The 15,306-nt window shown below is 55.6% G+C and overlaps 2 protein-coding genes and 1 long non-coding RNA gene across 4 annotated transcripts in view; all 3 read right to left on the bottom strand.

Annotated features, from left to right (window-relative positions):
* Window positions 1-1,008: 1,008 nt before the first annotated feature.
* CMTM5 (CKLF like MARVEL transmembrane domain containing 5) lies at window positions 1,009-3,882 on the bottom strand. The gene is made up of 5 exons (XM_082386261.1): window positions 3,556-3,882; window positions 2,205-2,357; window positions 1,685-1,777; window positions 1,399-1,483; window positions 1,009-1,298 (listed from the first exon to the last, which is right to left on the bottom strand). The coding sequence occupies exons 1-5, from the start codon at window positions 3,679-3,681 to the stop codon at window positions 1,288-1,290; spliced, it is 468 nt and encodes a 155-aa protein (XP_082242387.1). The 5' UTR covers window positions 3,682-3,882; the 3' UTR covers window positions 1,009-1,287.
* A 155-nt stretch (window positions 3,883-4,037) lies between these two features.
* Window positions 4,038-10,789, bottom strand: IL25 (interleukin 25). 2 transcript variants are annotated; one of them, XM_082386258.1, is made up of 5 exons: window positions 9,991-10,789; window positions 9,465-9,626; window positions 8,090-8,195; window positions 7,666-7,910; window positions 4,038-5,339 (listed from the first exon to the last, which is right to left on the bottom strand). In XM_082386258.1, exons 2-5 carry the CDS (start codon window positions 9,470-9,472, stop codon window positions 5,084-5,086), a joined length of 615 nt encoding a protein of 204 aa, XP_082242384.1. In that variant the 5' UTR covers window positions 9,473-9,626; window positions 9,991-10,789; the 3' UTR covers window positions 4,038-5,083. The 2 variants fall into 2 exon arrangements, with proteins under 2 accessions (XP_082242384.1, XP_082242383.1); XM_082386257.1 differs by lacking the exons at window positions 9,465-9,626; window positions 9,991-10,789 and having other exon boundaries at window positions 8,090-8,770.
* Window positions 10,790-11,444: 655 nt separating this feature from the next.
* Window positions 11,445-15,306, bottom strand: part of LOC309626028 — a 33,738-nt gene continuing 29,876 nt past the window's right edge. The window contains exon 3 of the long non-coding RNA XR_014242890.1: window positions 11,445-12,897. This is a non-coding gene — a long non-coding RNA (uncharacterized lncRNA). The remainder of the gene's footprint in view (window positions 12,898-15,306) is intronic.

Genomic DNA, 15,306 nt, shown 5'->3' on the forward strand with positions numbered 1-15,306 from the left:
AGGGCTTGGGTGCTGGGGCCTGCATCTGGAAGAAGCACCCTAGAAGAAGGAAGGCATTTCAGGGCAGGGACACAGAAGCACTGGAGAGGGGCTAGCAAGTCAGCTTGGACGAGCTAGGCCACGCTGGGCTCTGCGGGGCTGGGCAAGGATGTCCCGGCCACACTGAGCTGTCACGGGCCAGGCAGGGCTGACTCCAAAGTCCCCCTGAGCCATGACTGCCCTTCACTAGCTGGTCTTCTTCCCATCTGTGAGTGTTCAAGGATGGGCCTACTGGGCACCTCTGAATCCCTGGGACCCAGCACGGGGTCTGCACATGGGATGCTCAGGAAATGTCCTGCTGAGGCACTGGCAAGCTGGGAAGGTGGACCTGCTGGTGGAGGGAGCTGGAAATGAGGCTGGGCCATTTTTTATGAGTTACAGGGGCTCAGTACAATATCCAGAACACCTGTTCAGGTGTTAGGAGAGCTGGGCTCCAGCCCTAACTCTGTCACAAATAAAGAGGTCACTTCCCCTAACTGGGCGTGTCCTCTCTTATGTGAATTGAGGGCATTGAACCAGCTGATATCTGAGGGCTCATGCAGCTCCAGCAATGTGGGAATCTCTGCCCTCATCTGATGCTGACCTCTCCCTGGCAGCCTGCGGGCCAAGTCCTCCCCACACCACCAGGGGGAGCTCTACACACGCCCCAGGCAAGCACCGCACCTCAAACGCACTAAGACCGGGGTGTGAAAAGCTTGGCAAGTGGGCACTCATTCACATCCGGAAGGCTTGCGCCTTCTCAGACACAGAAGCCTGGGTGCCCGGCCACCAGGCACACCGCAAGGTGGCCTTGCACACAAGAGTTGTGGCATGGAAGCTTTATGTTGAAGGATGTCTAAGCTCCCCCTTCCTCATTGTTCACACCTGGTCCCAGAGAAGGGACCGTGACCTGCTCCAGGCAACACTCCCATGAATACTCTTTGGCATTCCTAATCTGCCTAATTTGGGGGGAAGAAAAAGATTCACCAGTAGGATTCAAGTCTTTTAATTTGGGAATGACCAGCTTCCTCCTGTACCCTCCCCTTCGTCCATAACACCCCCTCCCTGGCCGAGCTTCATCAGAAGCCAGATCTCAGAACACCAGGTCCCACAGACAAATCCCCGGTGACTTCTCAGGCCTGGCTCCATCGCTGTAGGCTGGGGTGATGGACAGTAGGCTGGGGAGCTAGTGAGTCCAAAGGAGACATGTCTGGGCTCTGCTGTCCCCCTTTTCTGGCTGGGCTCAGGAGCCAGGTAGCCCCAGTATCACTACTGGTCCCCTGTGAAGATGGAGCCAGGTGGGGTAGGGCATGGCAGGGTGGGGTAGCTGGGGCAGGGGGTGGAGGGGGCATCTCCTCTCCCCAGAGCACAGGCACTCACCCTGGGTGGCCCTGGGTGCCATCTCAGTCCGGTAGATCTTGAAGGCATCGTAGGCAAAGACGGAAACCAGGATGATGCCAAAAACCTGTGGGAGTTGGAGCAGGGATGGCACAACAAAGGCCATCAGGCCATTGATACTGGGGAGAGGGAGGTGGGTGATATGGGGCAAGGTGTGAGGCAGACCCCGGGCACTGGGTTGAGCTTGGGGTGGAGAGAGGCACACAAAGTGTGCAACCACCAGCCAAAGGTCCTTGGGGAGCCAGAGAGCTCTGTGGGGCTGACTCACAAAAGCAGCAATGGCAGCTCCGTCCCGGGAGGTCACAGCCGCAAAGGAGACCACCAGGAAGATGATGCTGGCGCTGACACAGCGGAGGAAGTCCTGGGGGTTGGGGGTGCAGGGTCAAAGGGAAGCAGAGGGCAGGGGGCATCACCCTGAGGTTTTCCAGGCTAGTCAGCAGCTTGACCCTCAGGCACTGTGAATCCCTACATGGAGATACCCTTGGACACAACATAAAGTGCTTGAGAGACAAAGAGAGAGAGAACTCACACAGCTCCCCAGGGGAGGGATGAAGATAAATGCAGAGCGACCAGGACCAGGACGAGAAGCCAGGGGCCTGGGCTGGGGCTGGACCTGGACAAGGGAGCGGATCTGAGGGATGTGGGTCAAAGGAGTGTTTGAGTGCTGGGTATGGGAGCCGGACTCCTTGCTAAACCAGGAAAAGGAGAGAGGCTGGGAGAGGAAAGGAAAATTCAACGTGCAGAGAAGAAAGGGACAAGAACGGGATGGGGGAGGCAGGGTCCCTCACCAGACAGGGCCAGTTCAGCCGATCGAAGCGCTGGTAGTACTGGGTGGCGTAGAGGAAGAGGAAGGCTAGTGTGATGAAGAACTCCAGTAGCGCAGCAGCCATGTAGGCGGAGATGGAGGCCGTGAAACAGACGAAGATGATGAAGGTCAGGGCCTGCGGGACAGAGGGTGGGAAGCTTGCCAGGAAGGGGACACAGGCACAGCCAGACCTTTGCCCTCTCCCTCCCCGGAGCTCCCCCAGCCGGCCCCACCACCTGTCCTTGGAGGTCTCGCCATTCCTGGAGCCACATCCAGGGCTTTTGCCTATTGACGTCCGACTCTGGCCCCCCACCTCTGCCTGCCCATGCTCCCCCTGCCCCGGGATCCCAGTAGCCCCAGCAGTTTGGCCAAGCTGCACGGCTCCAGGGGCCGCCACTCTGTGAAATCCACAAGAGAGTGGGTCCCCCTTTAGCTCCGAGTACAATGGGAACGCCAGCCCCTGGAGTGGCGCCCACATCAGCCTGTGGCCCCAGGAGGCACCCCATGCCCCATAACACTTCCCCCACTCCTGGATGCCTAAAACTCTTCTGACAAGGACCAGAGCCTCTGGTTCCATGCCAAGAGGCAAGGTTTAGAGGGCAGATGCTCCAGGGTGGACTCTGGGGTCCCCTCAGCTCTGGTGATGTAGGATCGCACATATGCAGAAGACTTAAGTTTACTAGTAGGTCTTGCTAAGTGACTAAGGGAAGCTCCTTTCCTGAGGACAGATGTTCATGGGGAGCAAGCAGCAGATAAAGTGGGGCTGCAGGAAGTCTGGCCTTTTTGGTAGTTGAACTTCTCGGACATGCCAAGAAGTGGCCATCATAAAGCCCGGGGGGAAGACCGGCTGGCGTGACCGGCTGGCGTTACCGCTGTCCCATCCCTGTGCCTCACACCCCCTCGATGTCCCAGAGAGCTGTCCTCTGTTTAACTTCAATCCTTCCTGCAGCAACTGAAACCTGCTGTGACTGCCTCCAGATGGGAGATGCGGGGCTGGGCGGGGGGGTGGGGCCGGAGGGGTGTCCTAAGAGCCTGGGAAGGGAGGCTGCTGAGGGGTGAGCCCTGGGGGGGGGGCAGCTGGGGCTGGAGGGGTGTCCTGAGAGCCTGGGGAGGGAGGCTGCTGAGGGCTGAGCCTGGGGGTGGGGCAGCTGGGGCCGGAGGGGTGTCCTAAGAGCCTGGGGAGGGAGGCTGCTGAGGGTTGAGCCCTGGCTTGGGGGCAGCTGGGGCCGGAGGGGTGTGCTGAGAGCCGGGGGAGGGAGGCTGCTGAGGGCTGAGCCCTGGGCGGGGGCCGGGGCCGGGAGATGGAGGCTGCAGGTCAGGGAGGCAGCTGTTACCAGCTCAGTTTCCAGCAGGATGCCTTTGAGGGACGAGAGGAACGTCCTGTCCACGGTGAAGCCCTGGAGCCCCGCAGCTGCCCCCTCTTCAGGGGGCCGGTCCCGGCGATTCCAAGCACTGAGCATCTCCACGGGGCCCACCGGGCACAGCCCCCACTGCCACCAGCCAGGAAGGAAAACAGGAAAATGGAAAACTGTCAGGATGGGGAAGCAGAGAGGAGCAGGAAGGCACTGCGAGAAACCTGAAAGTGAAGCGGGCAGGCCTGCTGTGGGACCCTGGAGAAGGCGGCTGCCCAGAGGGCCTGCACCCAGCTGCCCAGAGTGCTCGGCTGGCTGGTGCGTGCACTGCCCCCAGGCAGCACATGGGAGGGCAGGCGCGGGCAAGGGGGGAGTGGTCAACCCTCCCCTTACTTGGAGCCCAACCCCGCCTGCCCGCAGAGGGGAGAAGGGCGGTGGGGAGGAGGTCTGCGGAGAAACCAGGATGAGCTGGGAGGTGAGCCGAGAAATGGGCCGGCCTAGGAGCCCCCAAGGACCCAAGCCTGAGGAAGTTTGTGGCCCTCTTCCCTAACCTTAACCCTCTTCCTCACCATCCTTTCTCCATTTTCCTTTTAGGGAGGGTGGGAGCTGGAGCCCAGCCCAGGCAGCACCCCCCAGAACCAAGCAGTAGCAGCCAGAACTGAGGACAAAGGCAGATTGTTGGGGGACAAGGGGGTGCTGTGTGCCTGCTGCAGTACCTCAATGGGCCTCTGTCTCTCCAGCATGCCAGGAGGGCGGCCTGACCCCCACCCCAGTGTTTAGGGCTGGGCCAGGGAGCCAGGGAAGGGGAGGGATGGGGGGCCACAGCGGAAACTCTGGAGGGCAGAGGGAGAGAGCAGTAGGTGCGGGCTGACAGTGGGGAGGAAGAGGGACCAGGCTGGGGACCACAAGATGTTCAGGCACCAGGGATGCCAAAGACAAATTAGGCCACTTTTAAATACAGATTATTTATTCGGATAATTCTCTCTATGCTCAATAACAGCCTTTTCCTCAAAGGCACTCATGTCAAAAGATTAGTAACTATACCAGGATGTGTAAGGTAGAGCATCCAAAGTAGATGCTCACTGAGTGTTTGATGAATGAATGAATGAATGAACGGACGAACAAATGAAATGAAGGGCTCTCCATTGGCAAAGGGAAAAATTTCAGAAAGTGCCTGCACTGCACCAGGGCAGCTGGGAGTGGAAGGAAAGAAGAGACAGAAACAGGCAGAGCTTTGAAGACTTTTCCCAGGAGGAAATGCGAGGATGTCAGTTTCCAGGGGCCATAAGCAGCCGCTGCTGCTGCCTTGGATTCGCCCTGCATTTCCCATCCACTTCAAAAAGTGCAAAGTGCGGTTCCCCACAAAGTCCCCCATCCTGTCCCAAGATCCTGCTGCTCCAGGTGGTGCCTTGGAGGGGCTGAGCGTTCGGGCGTCCTGGCTCACCGTGGCAGCAGGTGGTTGTACACCCAGCTCCAGTGTTTGACCAGGGACCAGCCACGGGCGGCCCAGCTAGGCCATCACACAGGGCCGCATGCACACACAAGCCAAGGAGACGGGGTAGAGCCTGCGTTCCAGGCAGTAGCCATCATGCGCGCCCTGCTTTCCAGGGCACGGCCACCTGTAGAAAACGGTCTGGTTGTGGTAGAGCAGCTCCGAGTTTCCGAGGGGGTCCATGTGAGAGCCTGTCTGGAGGCTGACGCAGTGTGGACACAGGCAACGTGCGCGGTACAGGTCCAAGGGCAGCCAGTTCAAGTCTCTGTCCAACCTGCAGGGGTGGCAAGCGTCAGGTCCCGGGGGTAAGGCTGGCCGGCAAACAGGGGACCGGCCAGGAGCAGCGAGGGCCCAGGGTGGAAATGCCAGGACTGTCGGGGGCTTGGCTTCTTATTCTAGCTCTGGTACCCACGTGTCAGGTGGCTTTGAACAAGTCTCCCCCTCTTCCCTGGGATTTATTTCCCCCAACTGTCAGTGAGGGTCGGGGATAGAAGAGTGACTTTCCAACTGGTCCCGGAGCCCTAAGGGAGGCGGGGCAGGTGAGCAGCTCCACCAGAGCCTCCACCAGACCAGCCCTGGTTCCATCTGATACATACACTGGGCTCTAGCCTGAGGTTCCTTTTTGTAATTGTTATTATTTTTTAGGGTTTTTTAAATTTTAAAGTAAAAACTGCTCTTATATCCAAGTATAAGAAAGCATCGGGGCTTCCCTGGTGGCGCAGTGGTTGAGAATCTGCCTGCCAATGCAGGGGACACGAGTTCAAGCCCTGGTCTGGGAAGATCCCACATGCCGCGGAGCAACTGGGCCCGTGAGCCACAATTGCTGAGCCTGCGCGTCTGGAGCCTGTGCTCTGCAACGGGAGAGGCCGCGATGATGAGAGGTCCGTGCACCGTGATGAAGAGTGGCCCCCACTTGCCACAACTAGAAAGGGCCCTCACACAGAAACGAAGACCCAACACAGCCATAAATAAATAAATAAATAAATAAATAAATAAATAAATAAATAAATAAAAAAGAAAGCATCAAGTGAAGGCTGACAGTCTGTCTCCCCCATCCCCCTCCCCAGAGGAAGCCACTATCCGCCATATCCTGCCCGTCCTCCAGACACCGGCTGTGCATGTATTATAAGGACACATAAGAGTGTGTGGTAAGACTTATTGACTTATTCTAAAAGGATTTCATGGTCCCTAAAAGACGTGAAAATTAGGTGCTCCAAAGGTCTGGGACCCCAGAAGCCCAGAGGGAAACAGCCCCTAGGTTGTAAAACCATCCTCCAAACAGACAGGCCTTCGCAAACTGGGGCTCAGCTAGTGTGGCATTTCCCAGAGTGGCATTCCTCAATAAATACGCTACAGCAGAAGGGGTCTGTGGCCGAATGAGTCTGGAAAGTGCTGAGTTTAATGGTTTCTTCTCTGCGGACTTCTTGCCGTGAAGGTGCTGGGCACACTGGGAACCTCCAAGGAGTGGGGCCTGCAGCAGTTTTTCCCCCACTTACTTGACATCATCATTTTTTTTTTTTCTGAGGAACAGCTTGTGGGACAAGAGTTGCAAAGAACACGCTTTGGGGAAGAACAGCAGAGTGGTTATCAGGGGTTCACGGCCTCCCAACCGGGGGTCTAGATCCCAGCCGAGTCAGCCATCTGGTACCCAGCCTCCCCAAAGGGGCTCCCGCCTCTTTAGATTTATCCCAGAATCTAGCCAGCCTTCTGAGACCACTTCAAAGCATAGTGACCTACAGTCTCCACCTTGGATCTAGTCTCAATCAAAGCTGACCCCTCCCTACCCACTGACCTTCTCCATCCATCCCCAAAGCCAAGGCTAAGCCAGAGCTAGACTTACAGAGAGTGGGAACACAGACACCCCGTGAGGACGCAAGACTGCAAGAGAAATATGTTTGGGATCCCTAAGGCACTAATTTTTAATATTTTTATTCATTGTCCCGATTTCAGGGCTTCCTAATATTTTTTTACATCATGACACAAATAGAGGATTATGTGTGTGGCACACAGCAAAAGAATAAGACTGCTCATGATCAAAGATAACCAGCCTGGGGCTCCAACCACCCAGCTGCCCCCCCAGAGCAGAGGGAGGGTATAATTATAACCCATTCATGGCTCAGGGCAGTAGCATTTGGTATTGGGCTGCTTCGTGCCTGTATTGTACATTATTCTCTGATATTTTAGTTAGAAAAACACAGCCATTGTAGGGGAAGGAGAAGGAGAAGAAGGAAGAGGAGGAGGAAAGAGAGAAAGGGAGGAGGAGGAGAAGAAGTAGAGGAAGAAGAAGAAAGGAAGAAACCAACATTTTCTGTACTAAGTACAGATTTTTCATATCTTATTTCATATGAGCTGCACCATTAGCCTATGGAATATTATTTTACAGATGAAAAAAACTAAGCTTTGAACACTTGAGTGATTGGCCCAAGGTCACCCAATAAGAGTCAGAGTTAGGCCTTGTCTAACACCCAAACTTGATAACCTCCCTGAGGTAAAAGGGGGCAGATAGGCTGGAACTGTCTGGAACTCCCCTGGTCCCTCGCACACACGCTGACCAGCACACGAGCAGGTGTTTGGGAGGGGACAGGGGCCAGCAGACTCACTCGTATCTCCAGGGGGCGATGGACCGGCTGTTGAGGGGTCCGTCTTCACTGGCCTTGCAGGATCCCGGGTGGTGGGCAAGGCTGGTGGTCTCTGGGGGAGGCATAAGCACAGTGTCCCACTTCAGCCACTTCTCAGTGGGGTTCTGTCCTTTGCTGGGGCAGCAGCTGGGCCAGGGGGTACAGCCCTTCTGGGGCCGCAAATGGAGGGTGTGGGTTCCCAAGACCATTGCCAAAGATGCAACCACCTGTAGGAAAAGGCCAGTGAGAAAACTGCTTCCACTTAGTCCGGGTGCCCCCTCCCTGAGATCCTGGATTCATGCCCCATCTGGTCCCCAGCCCCAAACCTGAGAGCTCCCTCCACCCCAGCCACATCTCTGCTCCGGCCCTGCTCAGCACCGTCCCAGCCAGGCCCCTGCGCACTCACTTGGTACACGCCGGATGCTGCTCGCCCCAGCCTGGCTGACGGCAGGGCCTTGTGGAAGCAGGTTGACTGGAGCAGTTTAGGAGTCCTGCTTTTATCTGCAGCAAACCTGTTTTGTTTATTCAAATTTATTTCCACTACCTTTTGGAGGGTGTGACCTGAGATTAAAACACAAAACCAAACCAAAAAAAAAAAAAAAGAAAACCCAAAAAACTTGAAAGTGTTTTCAAAAGCTGATTTAAATGCTAGACTCACAGAAGTTGTGATTAACATCATTGTAAGCCCGAAAACCTTTTGGGTAAACTTTGTTCTTTATACTTTTCCGGGCATGGGTCAAAGCAATAGTATCCTGCTATTCTATGCCTTTGAGAACAGGCATTATTGGAATTTCCCTGGTTCGCTTGGTACCCAAAATTAGGGAACGCCATCCTGGTCTCTCTCCAAGAGGCCTAGTTTCTACGATCCCTGCTACTCCCACCCATGGTCTTGTCTCTTCTCTTCCCTTTCTTCTCAGATGTCCTCCTGATCACCGACCTTAGTGAACATTTCCCTCTATCTCCTTGTTCTCTGACCCCTTCTGTTCTCTGACCCCTTCCTCATCTTCGATGACCCCAACTTCTATGACCACAATCAACTATGACTTCTCTTCACTGTCCATTACCCGCTCCCTAACTTCTACCCGCCCTCCCCGGGGGCCACCCCACCCCCATCCCGCACTTTCCTGACCCGCTTTGGGCTAGGGATACAGGCCTAACCCCACAGGCTGCCGGGAAGGCCTGGAGCCATCAATTTGTTGGCTGGATGTGCAGGGCCTGATGGAAGGAGCGGTGGGTGACTGTTCCCATCGCACGAATGAGAAGGCAGAGCCAGGAATAGGAGGGGCAAGGTGACAGCCTCATCTAAGAGCCAACAGGAACACCCAGCTCCCAGATCAGCCTGCCCCCACCCCTACTCCCTGGGCCTTGGGCATGAGGACCACGGCAGGGGGAGCTGCCACTCTCAGGCCAGGGGGTGAGCCCACTCAGGCTCAGCTCCATGGACCACTGTCGGCCAGGAGGGGGTATGCGCGCTCTGGCAAGGCTCTAGCTGGGCCTGGCCCCAAAGACTCAGGTCAGCCAGGGGCCACCCCATCTGGGGGGCTCTTTGCCTCCTTCCCTCCCACCCTTTTCTCTTCATCCTTGTCCATCAACCCCCTTCATTCAGCACACCCACAACGCCACACTGCCCCACGCCAACACACCCATACACAGACATTGTCTCTAGAATGATGTTTCCTGATTTGCATGTGCTTTACCTGGCATGGAGATGCCACACTGTGCTGACCCCTGGTTGGCTGCAGATGGAAGGGAAGCCCCCCTGTAAGGGCTTTCCTACTCACCTGGGCATGGGCTGGGACAGGTCTCACCTGAAGCTGCCCCAGGCCACAGGGCATTCCTGCCCACTCAGGCATTCAGCCCTGCTGGCTGGGATCGGTGGCTCCAGCTTCCTCTTCCCCAGCCTTAGGTCTGGCACGTGGCCCCCAGGGTGGCTTTTGGTGTTCCTGAGCAACCCCCAACCCCAGAAAAGGCTTTGAGGGGGACTTCCAGAAGAGCTGGATCCCTTGGGTCTCCCCCAAACCAATCAGAGCCTCAGAGGCTGACACAGGCCCGGACCTCTTGATCTTGGCCCCTATCCAGGACAGCATGCTTGAAAGAGCTGGAAGTGATCCCAGCTACTTGTTTCACTTGTTGATGCCGCGAAGGATCCACGCTGGTTGCGTGGGACATTCCCTCCAGGAGAGGCCTTTGGGGTGTCCCCTGCCTCTGTACCAGGACCTTCTCTAAGGAAACCCCTGAAGGGCAGTCTCCCCTGCCTGACCAGGCCTGACGCAGAACTTGTGCTCTGAGCCACATGTCCCCACTCACCTCTTCCCATTTGCTCAGTCTCCACCCTTATCTCAGGAGCAGCTGTGGGTCTCCTCAAGATGACTCCCTACCATGAGAAACATTTTCCAGAGGGTTTTCCTCTTGGGGTGACTAAGAAACCCTGAGTCACTTCAGCTTCCAGGGAATCCCTAGGGGTGTGGAGAGATGGGGGTGGCAATGGGGAGAATGTAGAAGCGGAAGCAAAGGAAAGTTCACCCAGTACCCAATATCAAGGGTGCTTCCCCATGTGTCCTCACCTGCCTGGGCCTGACCTGGCAGCCACGGGGGACCAGCTGAGAGTCCCACCCCTGAGCCTCTGGGAGGAGATCAGCCCCTAGCAGGAAAGAGCAGGGAAGATGTGACAGGAAGCACCCCACCTCGGCCAAGAAAGCTTGCAAAACACTACGATGGCTGTCCTGCCCTTCCTCAGAAAGTCATCCGAGTTCTCACCCACTGCCTTGAAGTCCTTCCCCTGCCTCTGATCAGCTCTTCGCCTAGGGCCCTCTTTTCTCTTGTAGAAATGTGCATGTTTGGTGCGGGTTGGGAGGCGGGCTGGGGGTAACCTGGGTGGCCACAAAAGTGCCAGCCAGCCTAGCAGCCCCTGAAACAGTGCTGAAACCACAGGGCTCCGCAGGGCCTACTGAAGCTCATCTGCACTCAGCTGAGGTGAGGCAGGGGCACTGGTGTTTAAAATGCTGAAATATTACTTCTGTCCCGGCTGGTAAATAGATACTGTCCTCAGGCCTGGAGCACATCCACACTACAACCTCCCTGTGATCCTGCAACTAAAGGGAGACCACCTGGCCCAGACGGAGGCCTCCAGAACAGGCTCCCGTGTCCTGATGGGGACGCCACGATGGTACCAGTTGCTAATTATTTGTAGTATCACCTTTAGCTACAAGGTGCCTGGAGCCTGCCTTCAAAGAGAACCCAGTCTGGCCTGGGAGACACGCAGAGAATCAGAGTGAACAGGACAAAAAGCCTAGCAACTCCCTCCCCCAGCCCAGGGCTGGTGCCTCCCCCATGGTGGGCCTTTGGCTTACTCAACTTTGTCCTACAGTTATGGTTGCCCTGTTCATTCGCCCATTTGCCAAATATTTATTGAGCACTTATTATATGCCAGGCACCATTCTAAATGCTAGGAATGCAGAAAAGGATAAGTCAGATAAGGTCCCTGCCTCAAGAAGCTTACGGTTTTAGAAGGAGACAGATGGTAAATAAGCAAACAAGATAATCTCTGATAATAATAAGTGCTATGAAGAAAATGAAACAGTGTTAAGAAATAGAGAATTACTGGGAGGTGGTGGGTGGGTGGAGGGAGGGGCAACTTAACTTTAAAAAGCCAGGGAAGGCAACTTCCCTGGTGGTCCAGCAGTTAAGACTTCGCCTTCCAATGCAGGAGGTGCAGGTTTGATCCCTGGTCAGAGCTAAGATCCCACATGCCTGGCGGCCAAAAAACCAAAACATAAAACAGAAGCAATACTGTAACAAATTCAATAAAGACTTTAAAAGTGGTCCACATCAAAAAAAACTTAAAAAAAAAGCCAGGGAAGGCCTTTCTGAAGACGTGGAATTTGACAAGATGATGGAAAGGGTCTGGGAAAGAGTGGTCCAGGCAGAGGGAACAGCACATGCAGAGTCCTAGAGGTGAAAGAGCTTGACATGTTTCTGAAACAGAACGGACAGTGTGCGTAGAAAACAAAGGCTAAGGGAAAGGGTGGGATGAAATGAGGTGAAGAGGTGGGCAGGGACCAGCTCACACAGGATCTTAAAGGCTGTGGCGGAACATTTGTTTTTTGTTTTTTAATTTATATATATTTTTTATTTTTGGCTGTGTTGGGTCTTCGTTGCTGTGTGCAGGCTTTCTCTGGTTGTGGCGAGCAGGGGCTACTTTTTGTTGGGGTGCGTGGGCTTCTCATTGCGGTGGCTTCTCTTGTTGCAGAGCACAGGCTCCAGGCGCACTGGCTTCAGTAATTGTGGCGCATGGGCTCAGTAGTTGTGGCTCACGGGCTCTAGAGCACAGGTTCAGTAGTTGTGGCACACGGGCTTAGTTGCTCTGCGGCATGTGGGATCTTCCCGGACTGGGGCTCGAATCCACTGGCAGGCAGATTCTTAACCACTGTGCCACCAGGGAAGTCCGGAGCATTTGGATTTTATGCCAAGTTCAGTGGGAAGGTATCAACTGTATTCAAGCATGATCTACATGATGTGGGTTTCCTGAAGGCAAGCTCCGTGTCCTTGACATTCTGCTGCCCCACAGAACTGTCATCAGATAACAATAGTAACAGTTGCTTTGAGCCAACATTTACACATCATGGACCAGGCACTGTTCTCAGGATTCTTTTTTTTTTTTTTTTTAATGAATGAATCTTTTTTTAAAAAATAAATTTATTTATTTTTGGCTGCATTGGGTCTTCGTTGCTGCACGTGGGCTTCTACTCTTTGTTGCTGTGTGCGGGCTTCCCATTGCAGTGGCTTCTCTTGTTGTGAAGCATGGGCTCTAAGCTCACAGGCTTCAGTAGTTGTGGTGCACGGGCTTAGTTGCTCCGCAGCATGTGGGATCTTCACGGACCAGGGATCGAACCCGTGTCCCCTGCACTGGCAGGCTGATTCTTAACCACTGCGCCACCAGGGAATTCCAGTTCTCAGGATTCTCTCAATCCTCAGTTCCATTATTATCCCATTTGACAGACAAGGAACCAGAGGCTCCCAGAAGTCACATAGCTTGCCAAGGTTGGAGTTGGCTAGTGTCGGAGCCAGGATTAGAATGCAGCCAATCTGGATGCTGTGGGGTCCAAAGAGAGGAGAACTGGAAGAATCCACGAGCACCCAAGAAGTTCTGAATAGCAGGAAGAACAAGAACAGGTCACGGGGTGAGACGAGGAGGAGATCAGCTGGTTGGCCCTGCTGGGAAAGGACAAGAGTGGGAGAGAAGACTGGGACCCAGAAAGCCTGATGGAGGGGTTCCTGCCTTTCTACCCCCTGAATAGTGGCAAAGGCAAGCCCCGAAGCTGAGGGCCCCCCTGCCTGAGGCTGCCGCCCACCCAGGGTCTTAGCCTACCACCCAGCCTGGGTTTTCTCCAACCTAACCTGGAGCCCAGAACTCTCCCCGAACAAGTTAGAATCACCTGAAACCTCAGTTTGCGAAGGAGAGGGCAGAGATGAGGCATAAGGACAGGAAGAAGGCTCCTCCTGCCCTCAACAAAGAAACACTTTGAACTTTCATGAAGGTACAAGCTGGGGGTGCAGGGGGAGTTGTGGGAAGCCAAGGTGAAGAGGAAAGGCCATCGTGCTACGCACTTTACATATATTTACTCCTCACCAAAGCCACTGTTCCAGATGAGGAACTGAGCTTCAGAGATGTTCCAGAACTTGACCAAGGTCACACAGCTGACAAACCAGGATTCACCCCTGAGTCTGACTGGCTCCATCTCCTGCCTGGGCACTCCAGAAGCACAGACTTGTTTTCCTGCAGGTTTGCACTCTAACCCCCTCACCTAGCTCCAGGCACCAGGTAGGCGCTCAGCTACAATAAGGGCAGTGAGCCTCACTGCCCACCTCCCAAACCACCATTTTGCCGGGTCCCAGCACTTCCTTCCTGCTTAGTCTTTTCCGTCCTCCATCTGTTTCCCCTGTGCCAATCAGAGCACTCATCTTTGGAACAGGGTTTCCTGCCCACCTCCATCTTGAGCCCCAATTTGCCTTGGCAGTCCCCTGGGCAGAGATCATACACCAAGTCACACCCCAGAAGCTGAATATCCGTGTTCCAGGCGGCCAGGCCCCCAGGGCTGAGGTCTGGGAGAAGTTGGACCAGGCTAGAACTGGAATGGGTGAGCTCTCCCTTGAGATGCATCTGGAAATTTTAAAGTTCCTCTCCCATCCTAAAGGAGTCTGAGTTTGTTCATAGGTGTCCAAGCACCAGGGAGAGGAAGGAGCTGGGTCAGGTGCTTCCCCCTCCCCTGCTGGCAAATGCCTGGAGGAGTGGGCCTGTGGAATGCGGGGGTGGAGGGGGAGGGGAGGGGAGGTGGGGAGCCTCTCTGTATCCAAGGCCTCAGGTTCACAAAGGGCCTTAAATTAGACTTCTGATGTTATCTCCAAATGACGCTATACATAGAGCCATTGTCTATTTTATGTGTTTGAAGTGTTAATGTGTTAAATGCAAATATTGAAAATATGCTACAGTTTTTCAATCCAGTTTGGCATCTCACTTTTTAAATTCCAGGAACCTCAAAAACGGAAGAAGGAAGGCTTTTCTCTGGAGTCTCTGAGAGGCCTTGATGCGTTCTTCCCCAAGGAAGAACGCGGGGTGGGCCGGGGAGGGGGCGGGCAACGGGAGGGAGGCAGCGCGCACGAAGGAGCAGTAATAGGGCAGGAGAGGTGCGGGGGACCCGAGCCGCGTCCTTCCAGCTGAAGCTTGGGGGCAGGGGGCAATCCCAGCTCCTCTGAAAGAGTCCTGCCCTTTTGTGCCCAAAGTCCCCACTTTTGCTCCTCACGGCAGCAGGAGCGAGCCAGAGTGAGGGCAGGGGACAGGCCTAGACTGGCAGAGAAGCGTTAAGAGGCGGCACAACCGGCCCGCCCGCGGTTCCGGGACCAGATGCTCAGGCATCACGTTCTCTCGCCAGGGCTAGAATCCGTGTCCAGCCCCAGACCCCTGCGGAGGCCCTGCCAAGGGTGTAGAGAGGCTCCGCGGAGGACCCCAGAAAGGCGGAAGGAGCGTGCTCCCTCCCAAGGGAGAGACAGATGTGGGGCTAATGAAAGGGATGCAGAGAGGCGCGGGGTTGGCGGGGTAGATCGGGGGCGTGACGGGGAGAGGAAAGCTCCCGGGAGGGAGCGAACCAGACCACCTGGAGGTTCGCCGCGACGCCGGGCTGCAGCCGACGGGGGAGAGGAGCCGGGAGGGGGCGTGCAATTTGGCCCGAGGGTCCTGAGCTGAAACTCAACACCCGCCTTTGGAGGGATCGTCCTCCTTTCTCCTCCGCCCCTTCCCTTCCCCTCCCTTTTCCCCTCCCTCCTTTCTCTTAATCCCCGGGACTGAGCCCCGCGCCGGAGCGGAGAGGGCCCGAGGGGAGGAGAAAGGAGCTGCACAGAAAGGGCGCCGGGAGCCCGGGAAGGGGAGGGAAGGGGAGCCGCGAGCGGGGGGTGAGCCTGAAGGCCGCGCGCGACCCCTGGAGCCTTCCCAGCGCTCTCAGTGTCCCCCCCCCAGCCCCACCTCCAGGCGAGTCCGCAGGACCCTGGCCTCTGCTCCTCCTTCGCCTTCTCTTTGCTCCTTCTTGCTTTGTGGCCTTTCTCTCGGTTGCCTGAGACACCCGGGCTGCC

The sequence above is a fragment of the Balaenoptera borealis genome, assembly GCF_965194805.1.
Source record: "Balaenoptera borealis genome assembly, chromosome: 3".
Classification (NCBI taxonomy): domain Eukaryota; kingdom Metazoa; phylum Chordata; class Mammalia; order Artiodactyla; family Balaenopteridae; genus Balaenoptera; species Balaenoptera borealis.